Genomic DNA, 19,406 nt, shown 5'->3' with positions numbered 1-19,406 from the left:
ATGCATTTGGCTCTTTTTTTTTTTTAAAGAGAAATTTATATTTTTATGATTGTGAAATAAATGTTTTATACACTAACTGGACTATGTGTTTTTGTTGAATCACCAATTTCTCTTTTTTTTGAATGTGGCGATGACGTTATAATATAAATCAGTATGTACGCACAACTCACACACACACACACACACACACTGACTATCTCTTGAGGTTTGGACAGTTCTTTATTTCCCTTTTATAAGGCTGCTGGGTCTCCCCATAGTGGATATACTTATATGTACAGGAGATTGCTATAGTGGAGTTACAGAGAGAAGGGTGGGAGAGGGTCCATATTACACAGTAGACTTCAAAAAACAACACTGGTGGAGCCTCATCTCCGGGGAGCAGAAATCAGCAGAGAGAAAGAGAGGGATGGGGGTAACGGCACGGGGAGAGGGAGGGATGGGGGTAACGGCACGGGGAGAGGGAGGGATGGGGGTAACGGCACGGGGAGAGGGATGGGTGGGGGGGTAACAGCACGGGGAGAGGGAGGGATGGGGGTAACGGCACCCGGAGAGGGAGGGATGGGGGTAACAGCACGGGGAGATGGGGGTAGCAGCACGGGGAGAGGGATGGGTGGGGGGGTAACAGCACGGGGAGAGGGAGGGATGGGGGTAACGGCACGGGGAGATGCAGGGATGGGGGTAACGGCACGGGGAGAGGGAGGGATGGGGGTAACGGCACGGGGAGAGGGAGGGATGGGGGTAACGGCACGGGGAGAGGGAGGGATGGGGGTAACGGCACGGGGAGATGGGGGTAACAGCACGGGGAGAGGGAGGGATGGGGGTAACGGCACGGGGAGATGCAGGGATGGGGGTAACGGCACGGGGAGATGGGGGTAATAGCACGGGGAGATGGGGGTAATGGCACGGGGAGAGGGAGGGATGGGGGGTAACAGCACGGGGGGATGGAGGGTAACAGCACGGGGAGAGGGAGGGATGGGGGGTAACAGCACGGGGAGAGGGAGGGATTGGGGTAACAGCACGAGAAGGGGGAGGGATGGGGGTAACAGCATGGGGAGAGGGAGGGATGGGGGTAACAGCACGAGGAGAGGGAGGGGGTAACAGCACGGGGAGAGGGAGGGATGGGGGGTAACAGCACGGGGAGAGGGATGCTGGGGGGAAGGGTGGGAGACGGTGTAGGCCGAGAGGCTGAATAACTGCCTAATAACTTAACACTAGAAAATAACACAGATTTCACGCACAGTGTATCTTTAAATAGGTTACGTGGAGAACCGCTTACCATAAATATCTGTATTTTCAGGAGCCAACATATATAAAAAAAAAAAAAAATCATTGTTCGGTTTTTAACCTTTTTTTCTTATGTATTTTCCCTCTATTTTTGCGATTTGTTCCTTCCTTCCGCCTACCTTGACGGCAGGGTTTCGTTCATCCACCCTGCCCCTTATCCATCTGTCCCTCATCCAATAAACAAGGGAGAAAAAAACTCATCCAACCGAAAAATTGCGCAATGTGAATTAGTAAAAAACAAACCAATTAAACGAAACACGGCGACAGTCGACTCATCACGAAAATAACTCACAGAACAGGAAGAACACAGTACTATATATTTTAGCGTCGTTATCACTGTAAGGATCTTCCTCCTAGATACCGGTGCAGGCGGAGGAGTGTTCCCCCTCTCCTTCCGGCTCAGCCAACTAGCCCCGGGGTATATTAATTCTTCAGATTCTGTCGCAAAAACGTTTTGCAATGGAAACCGTTTACTCCAAAAGAGTTTCTATTGGACAAATTCAGTCAGGTCTCTCTCCATTTTCGTTCCGTTTTCCCTCCGCTTGTTTCCGTTTGGTTCCTAGAGTAAACAGTAAATGGTTTCTGTTGTAAAACGTTTTGCAATGGAATCGGACTAATGAATACACCCCAGTAACCTGGCATAGAGTTGGAAACAGGGCTCACCCCCCCCCTCCTAGCTTTGCCATTATCGCTTCTGTGACTGTGTGCCCTCTATCCAACTCTATGTCACTGGTCATCAGTGATATTTCTCTTAATCATTTCACAGTGTGGTAGTAGTAGGACTAGGCGGGTAGGATGGGGTGATAGGGGGAAATCCAGGGGTGGGTAGTATTCACGCAACTGGAACAGGGAATCATCATATCATAATAACCACGTACAGCAACGATTAGAAAACAACTAGAAACCCGGAAGTCCATTAAAAGTAAACAAAATGTCCGCCTTTGTTGCTCCTTCACGTCTCCGTCCTTCCAGTCACATTGGGGGTGGGGAAGGCTTCTGATTGGTTGCAGCGTAAACTGATGGGATGGTCCATGTTTTCTGGCAGAGTCGGGGTTGGAGAGGGAAGGGGTGTGGTCTAAGGCTGACTGGAATCCATTGGCTGGAGGGCAGGACTTGACAGTGTGATATGGCATCAGGAGAAAGGAATGTGGTTGGTCGGTCGGTCATATGTGTGATTGGCAGGTCGTAGGGAAAATCCATTGGTTAGGCATGCTGCAGTGCCCGCCTCTTCCGGCTGTAGTAGTGACGTAGGCCGGTCTGTCTGGCAAAGTTCATCATGTAGTTTTGTTTACGGGTGCTGTAGGGAGACAAAGACAGTGAGAGAGAGAGAGAGAGGAAGAGGATGGTGACTGTTAGTAACCAAGGAAGAGGCATTTACAGTATCTACACACGCATCCATGCACACACCGTCTGAAATACACACACACACACACAGTCTCATATGCGAGCTCACACATTCCTAGATCCATGTTGGTATTTTCTGTTAGGTTTCACCCCTAACCTCAAACATTCAAACTAAGCAAATAGTGGACTATTCATAACTTACTTTATATTGAACTGTATATAAATATATATAAATATTGATCAACAGCTGGTTTTGACATGTTGTCAATGGCAGTATCATACGCAAAGAGTCAACAGGACAAGACATGATGGGACACAACTAGAGGACACATGGCTGGCTAGAGAGCTACAGACAGGGTCACAGACATTAGCTACAGACAGGGTCACAGACATTAGCTACAGACAGGGTCACAGACACTAGATACAAACAGGGTCACAGACACTAGATACAAACAGGGTCACAGACACTAGCTACAAACATGGTCACAGACACTAGCTACAAACATAGTCACAGACACTAGCTACAAACAGGGTCACAGACACTAGCTACAAACAGGGTCACAGACACTAGCTACAGACAGGGTCGGGGTTTCTGGGGGGGGGGGGAGAAACTGAACTAAATAGACACAAAGAGAAGCCGTGATTGAAGATCGCTCTTCTTGCTTAGCCTGTCATTGCCTCGTCCATCCAGCAGGTGATGCCAGGAGCGCAGCATGTGGCGTCCTGCAAAGCGGGGGGGGGGGGGGGGGGGGTAGAGAAGGGGGATGGGAGGGGGACGAGGGGCTGACAAAGTGGGATGTCTGTCTTTCCACTTCTATGTTGTTGTTTTTTTGTCTCCTTCACAGAGCGAGTTAGAGGACGGCCAGTATGGAGAGGGCTCCTGATTCACAGAATGATGTTTTCCATGGACAGGCAGCCATGGATGGGCGGGGATAGGGGGGGGGGGGGGGTAGGGGGTCTTTGCAACGTTGGAATTAAAAAGCCATCATGCAAGGAGTTGGATGGAGGTTGGTTACTCTGATGAAGGGCTTGATGAGATCTAGGTATTTTGTTTATGTGGATGTCTCGAGCTCTGGAGGTATGCCGTCTCTGCATTACACCACTGCTGGTGTGAATAACGTCTGTACCGAGTAAATGATCAACGTTTGATGTCCACATTAGAATGAAGCGGAGGTTGTAACATGTGCCTCTCTGTGTGTGTGTGTGTGTGTGTGTGTGTGTGTGTGTGTGTGTGTGTGTGTGTGTGTGTGTGTGTGTGTGTGTGTGTCAAAGTCAGCCTCAACTCCTTATTAGGCTGTGTGCGGACACGTAGCAAGACCCAAAACACTCAAATGGTAACGATACATTCATATAGTGATGGCTTGCATCACACATATACACACACATTGATTGATACCATTGAGATGTGTGTACTGTGTGTGTTTAAAATATACAGACCAATTGACACAAAAGGGGATTTTTTTAGTTGAGAAATAGTATTTCAGATATGTCATATAGGTATTTGGGACCCCGAGGTGTTTTGGTGACACTTATAATATCCACTACCCAGACATGGACGATAGCAGTCATGTCATGATGTCTTTTTTCTCCTGATGTCTGCTTCCTCAATCAGTTCTGTCTGTGTCATGGACAAGCCTTTGAGAAGAGCCTGCCTCTGGGTTATGACAGTCGGTGGCCTGTGTGTGTGTGTGTGTGTGTGTGTGTGTGTGTGTGTGTGTGTGTGTGTGTGTGTGTGTGTGTGTGTGTGTGTGTGTGTGTGTGTGTGTGTGTGTGTGTGTGTGTGTGTGTGGGGGGGGTTTAAGGCGAGGTAGAGGATGACAGAAGAGGAGGGTCAGGGGTATAAGGTGGGGGGGTGTCACAGGAGGAAGAGGAAGGGACTGCATTCGGGGAGAAGAGGAAGACTTACCTGACTCTACAGCCATGCCACAGGGAGCAGAATACAGAAGAGAGCAGAGGTTAGAGCGCGAGAGGGGAGGATGGGGATGCTGCTGGCTCGCAGAAAGATCTGGGGGGGAAGGAACCCCGGCCGCCTGGGGAGGCGAAGGGGGCCCAGAGAGACGGGGGGGGGGGGGGGGGCGAAAGAGAGGAGAGGGAGCAGGGAGTAAGAGAGTCAGAGAGAAATAGAGAGGAAGGGATATAGAACGTAGGGAGAGGGTGGAGAGAGAGACAGAAAGATGTAAAGACAATAACAGATGGAGAGAAAAAGGACCAAACACATCCAGAAAGAAAGAGAGGGAAGGAAGAGGAAGGAGATGGAAGAGGAGGAAGATGAGATGAAGAAGAGGAGGCAGAGGAGGAGGTGGAAGAGGAGGAGGAGGAGATTGAGAAAGAAGAGGAAGGATGAGGAGATGGAAGAGGAGATGGAAGTGGAGGAAGAGGATGAGGAGATGGAAGAGGAGATGGAAGTGGAGGAGATGAGGAGAAGGAGAAAGAGGAGGAGGAGACAGAAGACATAATAGGACATGATGAGCCAGCAGGTGAGCACAAGCACAGGCGGTGGAGGAAGAGAAGCAATATGGTCACGCATGTTAGTGTCGTGAGATCAGGGAGGAGAGGAGAGACACACGATGACAAAGAAACAATTGAAAAGGAGGAGAGGAGAGACACACGATGACAAAGAAACAATTGAAAAGGAGGAGAGGAGAGACACACGATGACAAAGAAACAATTGAAAAGGAGGAGAGGAGAGACACACGATGACAAAGAAACAATTGAAAAGGAGGAGAGGAGTGGTGGTGGAGTTGTGAAACAGAGACAGAAATAAAAAAGAGAAGTGTGAGGATCGAACGGTTATTCTGTTCATCAGACACTGTTGTTGAATGTTGAGAACCAACCGTAGGAGTAAGAGAGTAGGAGAGGACAGGTCAAGGCCACACCAAACCAGGGACAGCGCAGGTGTGTGTTTTTGTGTAGTTTGCGTGTTGACTCTACACGTACAAGACCTTGTTCTACAGATATCATTCCACTCTGCGTGAAGTGGTACAAAACAATGGGCTATCTGTTGTTTGCCTAAACGACTTAAACACCTGCACTTAACGGAACTACATCAGGCCTTTACATACACATTTCATGACTGTTAGATGAAACACTTGCAATGCATGACATTCTTTATTAACATGTTATAATCAATGACCTTTATCATTGATATGAAGCCCTCAGCAACATGCAATAGGCATTAAAATGCTCTATGCTTCTGCTATGTAGACGGTTATGCAGGTGTGAAGATGGTGTGTGTAAACGGTGCGTGACAAGCTTTGTGTATGCATTAAGTGGTCTCACACAATAAGTGGTTCTCAGAGTGAGGTTCTCTAGGTTCTCAGACTGAGGTACTCAGACGGAGGTTCTCTAGGTTCTCTAGGTTCTCAGACGGAGGTTCTCTAGGTTCTCTAGGTTCTCTAGGTACTCAGACTGAGGTTCTCTAGGTTCTCTAGGTTCTCAAGGTTCTCAGACGGAGGTTCTCTAGGTTCTCAGACTGAGGTTCTCTAGGTTCTCTAGGGACAAGGGGTACCAGGTTGGTCGGAGATACTCACAGCACTACTTCCACGTGGTCCAGCGCCCACTGGTCATGTCCCGCTCCGTCGTGACGTGGCTGCCACCACCGCAGCGCCACCCCTTTAACCCTCGCCTCTCTGGGGCAGGCGACAGGAGGAGAGGAGGTCAGAGGGCAAGAGTAGGCAGTTAGCGTGTCAGTAGATGTTTTTAGACTAGTGGACATCGACTTTGCTGCTGGAAAGTAACAGGTAGTTCATGGAAACACTGGATTAACTAGTCAGGTGTGTTCGACCTGGACTGGAACAAAGACCAATACACTCTCTAGCTTTCTGTGTGTGTGTGTGTGTGTGTGTGTGTGTGTGTGTGTGTGTGTGTGTGTGTGTGTGTGTGTGTGTGTGTGTGTGTGTGTGTGTGTGTGTGTGTGTGTGTGTGTGTGTGTGTGTGTGTGTGTGTGTGTGTGTGTGTGTGTGTGTGTGTGTGTGTGTGTGTGTGTGTGCGCGCGCGTTAGCGTTGTGTTCACTCACAGTGGGATGTTGTAGGAAACCCTCTGGGCCTTGATGAAGTCTTTGGGCTGGTGCTGGGCGATCACGTGCCAGCTGACTCCGTTATTGACCGTGTACTGCAGCAGAACTGCCCTGTCCACTGTGTCAGCCTGGTCCAGGGCTGTGTTACAACTGTCTGTCTGGGACACACTGCCTATCTGCAGCACGAACATGATCTTACTGTAGGAGAGAGGGTGTGAGGGAGGAGGGGAGGGGGGAGAGAAGGATGAGAGAGAGGGGGAGGTGGGTGGGGGGGTGAAGGAATGAGAGGGAGGGAGAGAGAGAGTTCTGGTAAATACCTTGGTATTTTTGGATGGACTAGGTCCTACAAGTTTAGCCTCCAAGTTTTCCATTTTAGTAATACTGTATATTGATCTCAATGGTCTCAGTAGTGGGTTAGGACAAGCTATGCTAGGCTACGCTAATATGGTCCTGTGTGGGCAAGGCTAGGAAAAGCTAAGCTAGGCTACGCTAGTATGGTCCTGTGTGGGCAAGGCTAGGACAAGCTATGCTAGGCTACGCTAGTATGGTCCTGTGTGGGCAAGGCTAGGTCAAGCTATGCTAGGCTATGCTACGCAAGTATGGTCCAGTGTCCACTAGTACATGTCTCGTGTGACGTCAACAGGTTTGGTGACCGCAGGCCTCGTCTTACAGGTACTGTACTGTATAGCAAACATATCTCACTGTACCTTCAATAGTTGGATAGACTGTGGGCTAGGCTAGTACAGTACAATCCATTGTCCAGTCCATACCTGGCTCGTGTCAGGTCCAGAGGCTTGGTGATCGCCTGCCTCGTCTTACAGCCGTTGAAGTAGAGCGAGTCTCCGTGGGCGTGGGGAGAGAGCTGGCCACACCCACTACCCACCCCGCCCCCTTGGATGAGTTGCCAGCTCTCCTCTGACACGCTGCCTGACTCAAAGTTATCCTTTATTGAGCTAGGTAGGTCACTGCTGGACAGGGAGCAGTCATCACCTGGGAGATGGAGGCAGGAGAACCAATATGAATGCTAGATTTCAATCAATTGTCAATTACAACTCTCTGTAAGAAAGACAACAGACTGAGAGGAACCCGACTCAGAGGGGAAGAAGTTAAGACCATCAGGTTATGATTACAAGAGTGGTTTGTGTCAGTGTTGTAGTCTTTGTGTCAGTGTTGTAGTCTTTGTGTTAGAGGTTGTAGTCTTTGTGTCCGTGTTGTAGTCTTTGTGTCCGTGTTGTAGTCTTTGTGTCAGTGTTGTAGTCTTATCAGTTACCCACCATGGTGTCCCTCGTCACAGATGCAGACCACCCCGCTGGTACAGTAACCATGACCGCTACATATCCCAGGACATGCCTCCCCGATGTAGACATGGTCCACCCCCCAGCCATGACGCTCGCCAGCACCCTCCTTCTGAATCCAACGGAACTGCGTGGCTCTGCAGGGGAGGAGACGGGAGGGGAGGAGATGAGACAAAACGTATAGGACTTGCTTTATCATACAGTCAGGGGGGGACTATCAACACCTGAATGACAGGTTGCAGCGGTCCTAACCTGAGGAGACGTGGTCAGAAACACACAGCCGTCCTACCCTGAGGAGACGTGGTCAGAAACACACAGCAGTCCTACCCTGAGGAGACGTGGTCAGAAACACACAGCCGTCCTACCCTGAGGAGACGTGGTCAGAAACACACAGCAGTCCTACCCTGAGAAGACGTGGTCAGAAACACACAGCAGTCCTACCCTGAGGAAACGTGGTCAGAAACACACAGCAGTCCTACCCTGAGGAAACGTGGTCAGAAACACACAGCCGTCCTACCCTGAGGAAACGTGGTCAGAAACACACAGCAGTCCTACCCTGAGGAGACGTGGTCAGAAACACACAGCAGTCCTACCCTGAGGAGACGTGGTCAGAAACACACAGCAGTCCTACCCTGAGGAAACGTGGTCAGAAACACACAGCCGTCCTACCCTGAGGAGACGTGGTCAGAAACACACAGCAGTCCTACCCTGAGGAGACGTGGTCAGAAACACACAGCCGTCCTACCCTGAGGAGACGTGGTCAGAAACACACAGCAGTCCTACCCTGAGGAGACGTGGTCAGAAACACACAGCGGTCCTACCCTGAGGAGACGTGGTCAGAAACACACAGCGGTCCTACCCTGAGGAGACGTGGTCAGGCAGCTGAACAGTGACCCTGGTCCAGCTGGAGCTGTTGACTGGACTGTAGGTGGTGGACTCATGGAACATGAAGGGAGAACAGCCCACGTTGTTCACAGAGGAGGGAATACACTCTGACTGAACCAGCTGCCACGAGTCAGACCTGGAGAGGGAGAAAGGGAGGATGGAGAGAGAGAGAGAGAGAGGGAGAGAGAGAGAGAGGGAGGAGAAAGAAGGGTTGTGGTCAATTCCAATTACTTTTTAATGAGGAACATTTTGTAATTAGAATTTCAGTTTACTTCCTGAATTGACTGAATTGACATGGATTTGATCCAATGACTGTATATATGAATGGACAAAGCAATCGGTCACATGACACCATTTATCTTTGGGAAGACTCAATAGCGCATTTGGAGCCCAAGAAGTTGGTTAAGATGGCGTCTTGTGGAAATGTATGTAGACATTACATGCGCAGTTTGAGCTACTTCGGGAAGTGGCTTTGCAGGCTAGCTCAGTGCTGCCCCCTCTCATTGATTATCTCAAGTTGAAGGCCGACCGGGGTACTGCAGGCTACTAAATTATCCTTAAATATAAAAGGACATCTGGTGAAATAGAAGTAATTATTGGTACCGTGATTGTCTTCAAAATGTGTATTTATTTACACATAGATTGCCATTTTCCCCTTCACTGTAATATGGGATTTTGTTTTCTGTAAACATTGCAATGCAGTACCGCGGTCTGCCTTGAACTTCCTGTCATCAATGGGGGGGGGGGGGGGGCAGGTCATTCTCCCCTGAATTGACCCAAACCCTGGCTGTGTACTGTGTGAGGAAGGCATTTAGCTAGCGCATCGGAACACTACATTAGCAGCATAGATAAGAAGATCCATATCGCTTTCTCTCTCACCTGGCATCCTTCCTGTACTGCAGCAGGACAGAATGGTGGTCTTCACAGCTGTCTGCCTCACAACCAACCACAATCTACACAGAAGACAGAGGAGAGTAGGATTTAGGAGATACAAGAAATGATAACAGTAACACTTACCTTAAACTCTGTGATGTAGCCATGTTGTAAATGCTAAGAGGGTTTGCAGCAGCTATCTAAAACCAAGAATTCATTCTATCCTATTCTATTAAATACGGTGTTCCACAGGGATTGATTCTTGGACCTCTATTATTGTTCATGTTAATTATGTAAGACTGTAGGATGCTGCCAAGCTGCTGTAAATGCTGAGAGGTTATACCTTAAACTGTAGGATGTACCCAGGCTGTACGATGAGCTCGCGGGTGGCCAGAATGTTGTGTGTTTTGTCCTGTTTCTTGTTGGGCCAGTAGAGGTGGAAAGAGGGGTTCCCACAGAAGCCTGCTGTACGTACCGCGTTGGGATAGAAGCTCCAGCTCTCCTCATGTGACACACCCTCTGAGAGAGAGAGATGACGGGGGGGGGGGGGGGGGGGGTTCGAGAAAGAGAAGAAGAATAGTTGGTTGTCCATTGTCTTTTTTAGATTTGTCTAAGGGCATATAAAAACCCTAGAAAGAGACTCCCATTCCTTTGCGAAGGTGATACGGCACAATCTGTTTACCGTCATCGAAGTTGTCGAGCAGGCTGGAAGGGTTGATGTCAGACCCTCCCACCAGGATGTTGTCGACGGCCCACTGAGCGCGCTCCGGCCCGGATGTCACCAGACCAGAGGAGACGTGGAAGGGCTGCCACCACCGCAACCGTGTAGCATTAGATAACGCCCCCTCTGGTAGCACGATGTAATCACGCCTCACAGACACATACTTCAGATAGTCCATCTCATGGAGCAGGGTCCAGGACACACCTGGGGGAGGGAGGGAGGGAGGGAGGGAGGGAGGGAGGGAGGGAGGGAGGGAGGGAGGGAGGGAGGGACATGAAGTGATGGATCTCTGTAATATTCTAATATTATTCCTGGTTTTCCATCAGGTAATCGTTAGGATTCCCCTGCTGGTTTTCCATCAGGTTAATCGTTAGAATTCCTCTACTGGTTTTCCATCAGATTAATCGTTAGGATTCCCCTGCTGGTTTTCCATCAGGTAATCGTTAGGATTCCTCTACTGGTTTTCCATCAGGTTAATCATTAGGATTCCCCTGCTGGTTTTCCATCAGGTTAATCGTTAGGATTCCATCAGGTTAATCGTTAGCATTCCCCTGCTGATGGAGCTACGTGGATTTGTTTCTAAATGTCTATTTGTTTATGTTGTTTCATACCTCCATCTGTGGAGTAGTCCAGCAGCACTCCCTCTTTACGACAGGTTGGGCGATGGCACATGGTCACGTTGTCTTCACTGCCGATCCTGGCCCAGTATTCTACAAACCTGAAGAGGAAGAAGAGGAAGATTACATTTGTGTTGTGTTTTCTCCCAACTCCTCCAAACGAGACACACACACACACACACACTGAAAGGGAATCTTAAAAGCCTGAATTGACAGAAAATGACTATACACAAATTGTATAACCGAACCCTGAGAAGACGAACAGTAGAGTTACTAACTTGGCTCCGCGGAGGTCCAGGTCAGTGGTGACGGCCTGTCTGGCATCTGCCCCTCCAAAGTACAGGGCTGTCCCCTCCACCAGCACCCCACAGTCGGTACAGGGATGGCCCCCCTCCAGGACCTGCCACTGAGGGCCTGGGGCCCCCTCCCAGTCAAAACGCTCCTTCAAAGACGCCTATAAGAATAGATACTTTATTGACCACAGAAGGGTAATGTGTCTTCTCTTTTCCCAACACTTTGTTACACACACAAGAGTTAAAGAGGCATGGAGTGTACAAAAGACATGGTCTTTGAGCCGGATAGGAACAACTTGTATGAAAATGTATTAATAAATAAATAAAGATTGATGAACTGATTGATACCTTGAGAGAAGTGCTGGCGTAGCAGTTGGGTCCAGTGAAGCCAGGGTCACAGAGACATCTCTGGTCTAGACAGTCTCCATGTCCCCCACAGTGGCCGTCACAGGCCGGCCCGATGTAGAAGTTCTCCACAGCCCACTGGGTGTCCGAGTGCTGCTGGTAAAACCGGAAACGGACCGCGCTGCAGAACATAACAACACATAATATAGTTTCAGAACCAATGTAGGACCCCCCCCCAAGAGCTGCTGATAGAACAGGACCCCCCCCCCCCAAGAGCTGCTGATAGAAGAGGATCCCCCCCACCCCCAAGAGCTGATAGAACGTGTTGCTGTGCGTTTTGTTGCTGTGCGTTTTGCTGCCAACTTTACTTTGCTAGCTGACAACTTTACGTTTTTTTGTTTTGTTTTTGTTTTTAATTACCGTTTATATTTTTAGTTTTTTTTCCATCGCAACTTTTTTCCCTCATTCAACTTTTTCACTCCGGACGCTTTATCTGGACATGGTTCGTCAACACCTTCACCAGCCGAAGCTAAGTAGTAACATAAACATGATGTCTTCTAATTGCAGTCGCTGTACTCATAATATACAGGAGAACGATCGCCTTACGGCGAGAATAGCTGTGCTACAAGCCCAGCTTCAGACGCAATCGTTAGGCAAGGGTAATTTCAGTGTAGGAAAGGAAGAAACAGCGTCTGTGCCACCAGTAAGTACAGATAGTAGTATAAATCCCCCCGCACAGTCCCCGCAGCCGGACAACTTTCTCATGGCTTCTGGAGGGAAACGCTGTAGGAATGCTCAACCGGTGTCGCTTATTCAGCCGACAGAAACTTTCAACCGGTTCTCCCCATTATGTAGCGAGTCGGAGTCTGAGTCTGAGTCTTCTCTTGTCTCTACTCCTCCCGTTACGGGGTCTGAGACGCCGAAGGCTCCCACCATTAGCTCTGACAAATTGAAAACCCTAGTCATTGGCGATTCCATTACCCGCAGTATTAGACTTAAAGCGAATCACCCAGCGATCATACACTGTTTACCAGGGGGCAGGGCTACCGACGTTAAGGCTAATCTAAAGATGGTGCTGGCTAAAGCTAAATCTGGCGAGTGTAGAGAGTATAGAGATATTGTTATCCACGTCGGCACCAACGATGTTAGGATGAAACAGTCAGAGGTCACCAAGTGCAACATAGCTTCAGCGTGTAAATCAGCTAGAAAGATGTGTCGGCATCGAGTAATTGTCTCTGGCCCCCTCCCAGTTAGGGGGAGTGACGAGCTCTACAGCAGAGTCTCAGCACTCAATCGCTGGTTGAAAACTGTTTTCTGCCCCTCCCAAAAGATAGAATTTGTAGATAATTGGCCCTCTTTCTGGGACTCACCCACAAACAGGACCAAGCCTGACCTGCTGAGGAGTGACGGACTCCATCCTAGCTGGAGGGGTGCTCTCATCTTATCTACCAACATAGACAGGGCTCTAACTCCTCTAGCCCCACAATGAAATAGGGTGCAGGCCAGGCAGCAGGCTGTTAGCCAACCTGCCAGCTTAGTGGAGTCTGCCAATAGCACAGTCAGTGTAGTCAGCTCAGCCATACCCATTGAGACTGTGTCTGTGCCTCGACCTAGGTTGGGCAAAACTAAACATGGCGGTGTTCGCCTTAGCAATCTTATTAGGATAAAGACCTCCTCCATTCCTGCCATCATTGAAAGAGATCGTGATACCTCACATCTCAAAATAGGGTTACTTAATGTTAGATCCCTCACTTCAAAGGCAGTCATAGTCAATGAACTAATCACTGATCATAATCTTGATGTGATTGGCCTGACTGAAACATGGCTTAAGCCTGATGAATTTACTGTGTTAAATGAGGCCTCACCTCCTGGTTACACTAGTGACCATATCCCCCGTGCATCCCGCAAAGGCGGAGGTGTTGCTAACATTTACGATAGCAAATTTCAATTTACAAAAAAAAAAATGGCGTTTTCGTCTTTTGAGCTTCTAGTCATGAAATCTATGCAGCCTACTCAATCACTTTTTATAGCTACTGTTTACAGGCCTCCTGGGCCATATACAGCGTTCCTCTCTGAGTTTCCTGAATTCCTATCAGACCTTGTAGTCATAGCAGATCATATTCTAATTTTTGGTGATTTTAATATTCACATGGAGAAGTCCACAGACCCACTCCAAAAGTCTTTCGGAGCCATTATCGACTCAGTGGGTTTTGTCCAACATGTCTCTGGACCTACTCACTGCCACAGTCATACTCTGGACCTAGTTTTGTCCCATGGAATAAATGTTGTAGATCTTAATGTTTTTCCACATAATCCTGGACTATCGGACCACCATTTTATTACGTTTGCAATCGCAACAAATAATCTGCTCAGACCCCAACCAAGGAGCATCAAAAGTCGTGCTATAAATTCTCAGACAACACAAAAATTCCTTGATGCCCTTCCAGACTCCTTCTGCCTACCCAAGGACGTCAGAGGACAAAAATCAGTTAACCACCTAACTGAGGAACTCAATTTAACCTTGCGCAATACCCTAGATGCAGTTGCACCCCTAAAAACGAAAAACATTTGTCATAAGAAATTAGCTCCCTGGTATACAGAAAATACCCGAGCTTTGAAGCAAGCTTCCAGGAAATTGGAACGGAAATGGCGCCACACCAAACTGGAAGTCTTCCGACTAGCTTGGAAAGACAGTACCGTGCAGTACCGAAGAGCCCTCACTGCTGCTCGCTCATCCTACTTTTCCAACTTAATCGAGGAAAATAAGAACAATCCAAAATTTCTTTTTGATACTGTTGCGAAACTAACTAAAAAGCAGCATTCCCCAAGAGAGGATGGCTTTCACTTCAGCAGTAATAAATTCATGAACTTCTTTGAGGAAAAGATCATGACCATTAGAAAGCAAATTACGGACTCCTCTTTGAATCTGCGTATTCCTCCAGGGCTTAGCTGTCCTGGATCTGCACAGCTCTGCGAGGGCCTGGGATCGGGAGAGACACTTAAGTGTTTTAGTACTATATCTCTTGACACAATGATGAAAATAATCATGGCCTCTAAACCTTCAAGCTGCATACTGGATCCTATTCCTACTAAACTGCTGAAGGAGCTGCTTCCTGTGCTTGGCCCTCCTATGTTGAACATAATAAACAGCTCTCTATCCACCGGATGTGTACCAAACTCACTAAAAGTGGCAGTGATAAAGCCTCTCTTGAAAAAGCCAAACCTTGACCCGGAAAATATAAAAAACTATCGGCCTATATCGAATCTTCCATTCCTCTCAAAGATTTTAGAAAAAGCTGTTGCGCAGCAACTCACTGCCTTTCTGAAGACAAATAATGTATACGAAATGCTTCAGTCTGGTTTTAGACCCCATCATAGCACTGAGACTGCACTTGTGAAGGTGGTAAATGACCTTTTAATGGCGTCAGACCGAGGCTCTGCATCTGTCCTCGTGCTACTAGACCTTAGTGCTGCCTTTGACACCATCGATCACCACATTCTTTTGGAGAGACTGGAAACCCAAATTGGTCTACACGGACAAGTTCTGGCCTGGTTTAGATCTTACCTGTCGGAAAGATATCAGTTTGTCTCTGTGAATGGTCTGTCCTCTGACAAATCAACTGTACATTTCGGTGTTCCTCAAGGTTCCGTTTTAGGACCACTATTGTTTTCACTATATATTTTACCTCTTGGGGATGTTATTCGAAAACATAATGTTAACTTTCACTGCTATGCGGATGACACACAGCTGTACATTTCAATGAAACATGGTGAAGCCCCAAAATTGCCCTCGCTAGAAGCCTGTGTTTCAGACATAAGGAAGTGGATGGCTGAAAACTTTCTACTTTTAAACTCGGACAAAACAGAGATGCTTGTTCTAGGTCCCAAGAAACAAAGAGATCTTCTGTTAAATCTGACAATTCATCTTGATGGTTGTAAAGTCGTCTCAAATAAAACTGTGAAGGACCTCGGCGTTACTCTTGACCCTGATCTCTCTTTTGACGAACATATCAAGACTGTTTCAAGGACAGCTTTTTTCCATCTACGTAACATTGCTAAAATCAGAAATTTTCTGTCCAAAAATGATGCAGAAAAATTAATCCATGCATTTGTTACTTCTAGGTTAGACTACTGCAATGCTCTACTTTCCGGCTACCCGGATAAAGCACTAAATAAACTTCAGTTAGTGCTAAATACGGCTGCTAGAATCCTGACTAGAACCAAGAAATTTGATCATATTACTCCAGTGCTAGCTTCCCTACACTGGCTTCCTGTTAAGGCAAGGGCTGATTTCAAGGTTTTACTGTTAACCTATAAAGCGTTACATGGGCTTGCTCCTACCTATCTTTCCGAGTTGGTCCTGCCGTACATACCAATACGTACGCTACGGTCACAAGACGCAGGCCTCCTAATTGTCCCTAGAATTTCTAAGCAAACAGCGGGAGGCAGGGCTTTCTCCTATAGATCTCCATTTTTATGGAACAGTCTGCCTACCCATGTGAGAGACGCAGACTCGGTCTCAACCTTTAAGTCTTTACTGAAGACTTATCTCTTCAGTAGGTCATATGATTGAGTGTAGCCTGGCCCAGGAGTGTGAAGGTGAACGGAAAGGCTCTGGAGCAACGAACCGCCCTTGCTGTCTCTGCCAGGCCGGTTCCCCTCTCTCCACTGGGATTCTCTGCCTCTAACCCTGTTACAGGGGCTGAGTCACTGGCTTGCTGGTGCTCTTTCATGCCGTCCCTAGGAGGGGTGCGTCACTTGAGTGGGTTGAGTTACTGACGTGATCTTCCTGTCTGGGTTGGCGCCCCCCCTTGGTTTGTGCTGTGGTGGAGACCTTTGTGGGCTATACTCGGCCTTGTCTCAGGATTGTAAGTTGGTGGTTGAGGATTACCCTCTAGTGGTGCGGGGGCTGTGCTTTGGCAAAGTGGGTGGGGTTATATCCTTCCTATTTGGCCCTGTCCGGGGGTTTCTTCGGATGGGGCCACAGTGTCTCCTGACCGCTCCTGTCTCAGCCTCCAGTATTTATGCTGCAGTAGTTTGTGTCGGGGGGCTAGGGTCAGTTGGTTACCTGGAGTACTTCTCCTGTCTTATCCAGTGTCCTGTGTGAATTTTAAGTATGCTCTCTCTAATTCTCTCGTTCTCTCTTTCTCTCTGAGAACCTGAGCCCTAGGACCATACGTCAGGACTACCGGGCATGATGACACCTTGCTGTCCCCAGTCCGCCTGGCCTTGCTGCTATTCCAGTTTCAACTGTTCTGCCTGCGGTTACGGAACCCCTACCTGTCCCAGACCTGCTGTTTTCAACTCTTAATGATCGGCTATGAAAAGCCAACTGAGATTTATTCCTGATTATTATTTGACCATGCTTGTCATTTATGAACATTTTGAAAATCTTGGCTCTCTCTAATTTTCTCCTTCTCTCTTTCTTTCTCTCGGAGGACCTGAGCCCTAGGACCATACGTCGGGACTACCGGCCGTGGTGACTCCTTGCTGTCCCCAGTCCGCCTGGCCTTGCTGCTATTCCAGTTTCAACTGTTCTGCCTGCGGTTATGGAACCCTTACCTGTCCCAGACCTGCTGTTTTCAACTCTTAATGATCGGCTATGAAAAGCCAACTGAGATTTATTCCTGATTATTATTTGACCATGCTTGTCATTTATGGAAATTTTGAAAATCTTGGCTCTCTCTAATTTTCTCCTTCTCTCTTTCTTTCTCTCGGAGGACCTGGGCCCTAGGACCATGCGTCGGGACTGCCGCCCGTGGTGACTCCTTGCTGTCCCCAGTCCGCCTGGCCTTGCTGCTATTCCAGTTTCAGCTGTTCTGCCTGCGGTTATGGAACCGCTACCTGTCCCAGACCTGTTGTTTTTCAACTCTTGATGATCGGCTATGAAAAGCCAACTGAAAATTATTCATGATTATTATTTGACCATGCTTGTCACTTATGAACATTTTTGAACATCTTGGCATAGTTCTGTTATAATCTCCACCCGGCACAGCCAGAAGAGGACTGGCCACCCCTCATAGCCTGGTTCCTCTCTAGGTTTCTTCCTAGGTTTTGGCCTTTCTAGGGAGTTTTTCCTAGCCACCGTGCTTCTACACCTGCATTACTAGCTGTTTGGGGTTTTAGGCTGGGTGTCTGTACAGCACTTCGAGATATTAGCTGATGTACGAAGGGCTATATAAAATAAAATTGATTGATTGATTGATTGACCCCCCCCAAGAGCTGCTGATAGAACAGGACCCCTGCAATAAAATGCAAATTAATTACTTAAAAATCATACAATGTGATTTTCTGGATTTTTGTTTTAGATTCCGTCTCTCACAGTTGAAGTGTACCTATGATAAAAATTACAGACCTCTACATGCTTTGTAAGTAGGAAAACCTGCAAAATCGGCAGTGTTTCAAATACTTGTTCTTCCCAGTGTATGTATGTTCATTGTACGTGTCACTCACGTGTCTGCCAGGCTGTCCGGTAGGGGGTAGACGGCCCTTTTCCAGCCCTGGGCAGGGAAGAAGACGCTGGGCTGGGAGACATGTCCTCCACAGCGAGGGTCCGCAGGGAGACACTGAAACACCAGGTACCTCCAGGACACACCGAAGTCCACAGAGTACTGGACGTGGACCTGCCGCTCCGCCTGGCGCTCTGGAACACCGCAGCCCACTGCTATCTGTAAAGACACACAGGGATACATACTCCGTTATCGTAACCTCAACGGACACATATTTTAATGGTCTGTGTACACACCCAAACAAAGATGACGGCTATCTGTTAACAGAGATACACATCTATCTAAGCCATTGCAGAATAACAAAGGTGACAGTAGTCGTTTTAGGTGCCGGGAACAGGTGTTCAATATATTACAAGAGGCACCGGTACCTAATTAAATCACTGCACAGAAACAGACACCGTCTTACCTTGAACTGCATGACCCAGTCTTTGTCAGGTATGATGTCATGTGTGACAGCGTAGACCTCTCCCCCGTCGTCACTACCACACACCATCACACCGTCTGGAGAACTACAGAATCTCTGTACCACACAGTCCTCACTGAACAGCCAATGGTCACTCACTGGAGGGGAGAGAGGGAGGGAGAGGGAGAGATGGGGAAGGGATAGGGGGAGGAAGAGGGGAGCAGGTGAGGAAGAGGGAGAGATGGGGAAGGGAGAGGGGGAGGAAGAGGGGAGCAGGTGAGGAAGAGGGAGAGATGGGGAGTGATAGGGGAGACGGATAGGGAGATAGAGGGATAGGGGAGCAGGAGGGAGAGCGAGTGAGGGGAGAGGGGGGGTGATAGGGGAGAGGGATAGGGAGATAGAGGGATAGGGGAGCGGGTGGGGGAGGAAGAGGGAGAGAGTGAGTGGAGAGGGAGGGGGAGGGATAGGGGAGAGGAAGAAAAAGGGAGAGAAATAAGGGGGAGAGAATTACTAAAAATAAAAAATACATGTATTTTTCTATTGACTTTGTACAGTTACAGATTCTGTATAATAGTTTCCTCCTAAAGCAGTTGTATTTGACCTGGTCGTTGCTTATTAGAAGGAAACCGAACTTGTCGCTCGTTAAACTCGACGACCACTAAAATCATGCGCAGGATCTAGGGACTGACATAGCCCCTGTGTGTACCTGTGGCTGTGTGTGTACCTGTGGCTGTGTGTGTACCTGTGGCTGTGTGTGTACCTGTGGTTGTGTGTACCTGTGGCTGTGTGTGTACCTGTGGTTGTGTGTACCTGTGGCTGTG

The 19,406-nt window shown here is 48.3% G+C and overlaps 1 protein-coding gene across 1 annotated transcript in view; it reads right to left on the bottom strand.

Annotated features, from left to right (window-relative positions):
* Positions 1-200: 200 nt before the first annotated feature.
* Positions 201-19,406, bottom strand: part of LOC139584249 (reelin-like) — a 356,507-nt gene continuing 337,301 nt past the window's right edge. The window contains exons 54-68 of the mRNA XM_071415869.1: positions 18,589-18,743; positions 18,127-18,341; positions 11,677-11,854; positions 11,314-11,489; positions 11,030-11,136; positions 10,380-10,622; positions 10,041-10,216; positions 9,704-9,777; positions 8,799-8,960; positions 7,919-8,076; positions 7,415-7,634; positions 6,645-6,842; positions 6,159-6,257; positions 4,535-4,658; positions 201-2,581 (exon numbers count right to left, since the gene is read on the bottom strand). Coding sequence (XP_071271970.1) covers positions 4,541-4,658; positions 6,159-6,257; positions 6,645-6,842; positions 7,415-7,634; positions 7,919-8,076; positions 8,799-8,960; positions 9,704-9,777; positions 10,041-10,216; positions 10,380-10,622; positions 11,030-11,136; positions 11,314-11,489; positions 11,677-11,854; positions 18,127-18,341; positions 18,589-18,743 — 2,279 coding nt within the window. The 3' untranslated portion in view covers positions 201-2,581; positions 4,535-4,540. The remainder of the gene's footprint in view (positions 2,582-4,534; positions 4,659-6,158; positions 6,258-6,644; positions 6,843-7,414; positions 7,635-7,918; positions 8,077-8,798; positions 8,961-9,703; positions 9,778-10,040; positions 10,217-10,379; positions 10,623-11,029; positions 11,137-11,313; positions 11,490-11,676; positions 11,855-18,126; positions 18,342-18,588; positions 18,744-19,406) is intronic.

This window comes from Salvelinus alpinus, chromosome 9 (assembly GCF_045679555.1).
Source record: "Salvelinus alpinus chromosome 9, SLU_Salpinus.1, whole genome shotgun sequence".
Taxonomy (NCBI): domain Eukaryota; kingdom Metazoa; phylum Chordata; class Actinopteri; order Salmoniformes; family Salmonidae; genus Salvelinus; species Salvelinus alpinus.
This window is presented reverse-complemented; position numbering and strand designations above follow the sequence as displayed.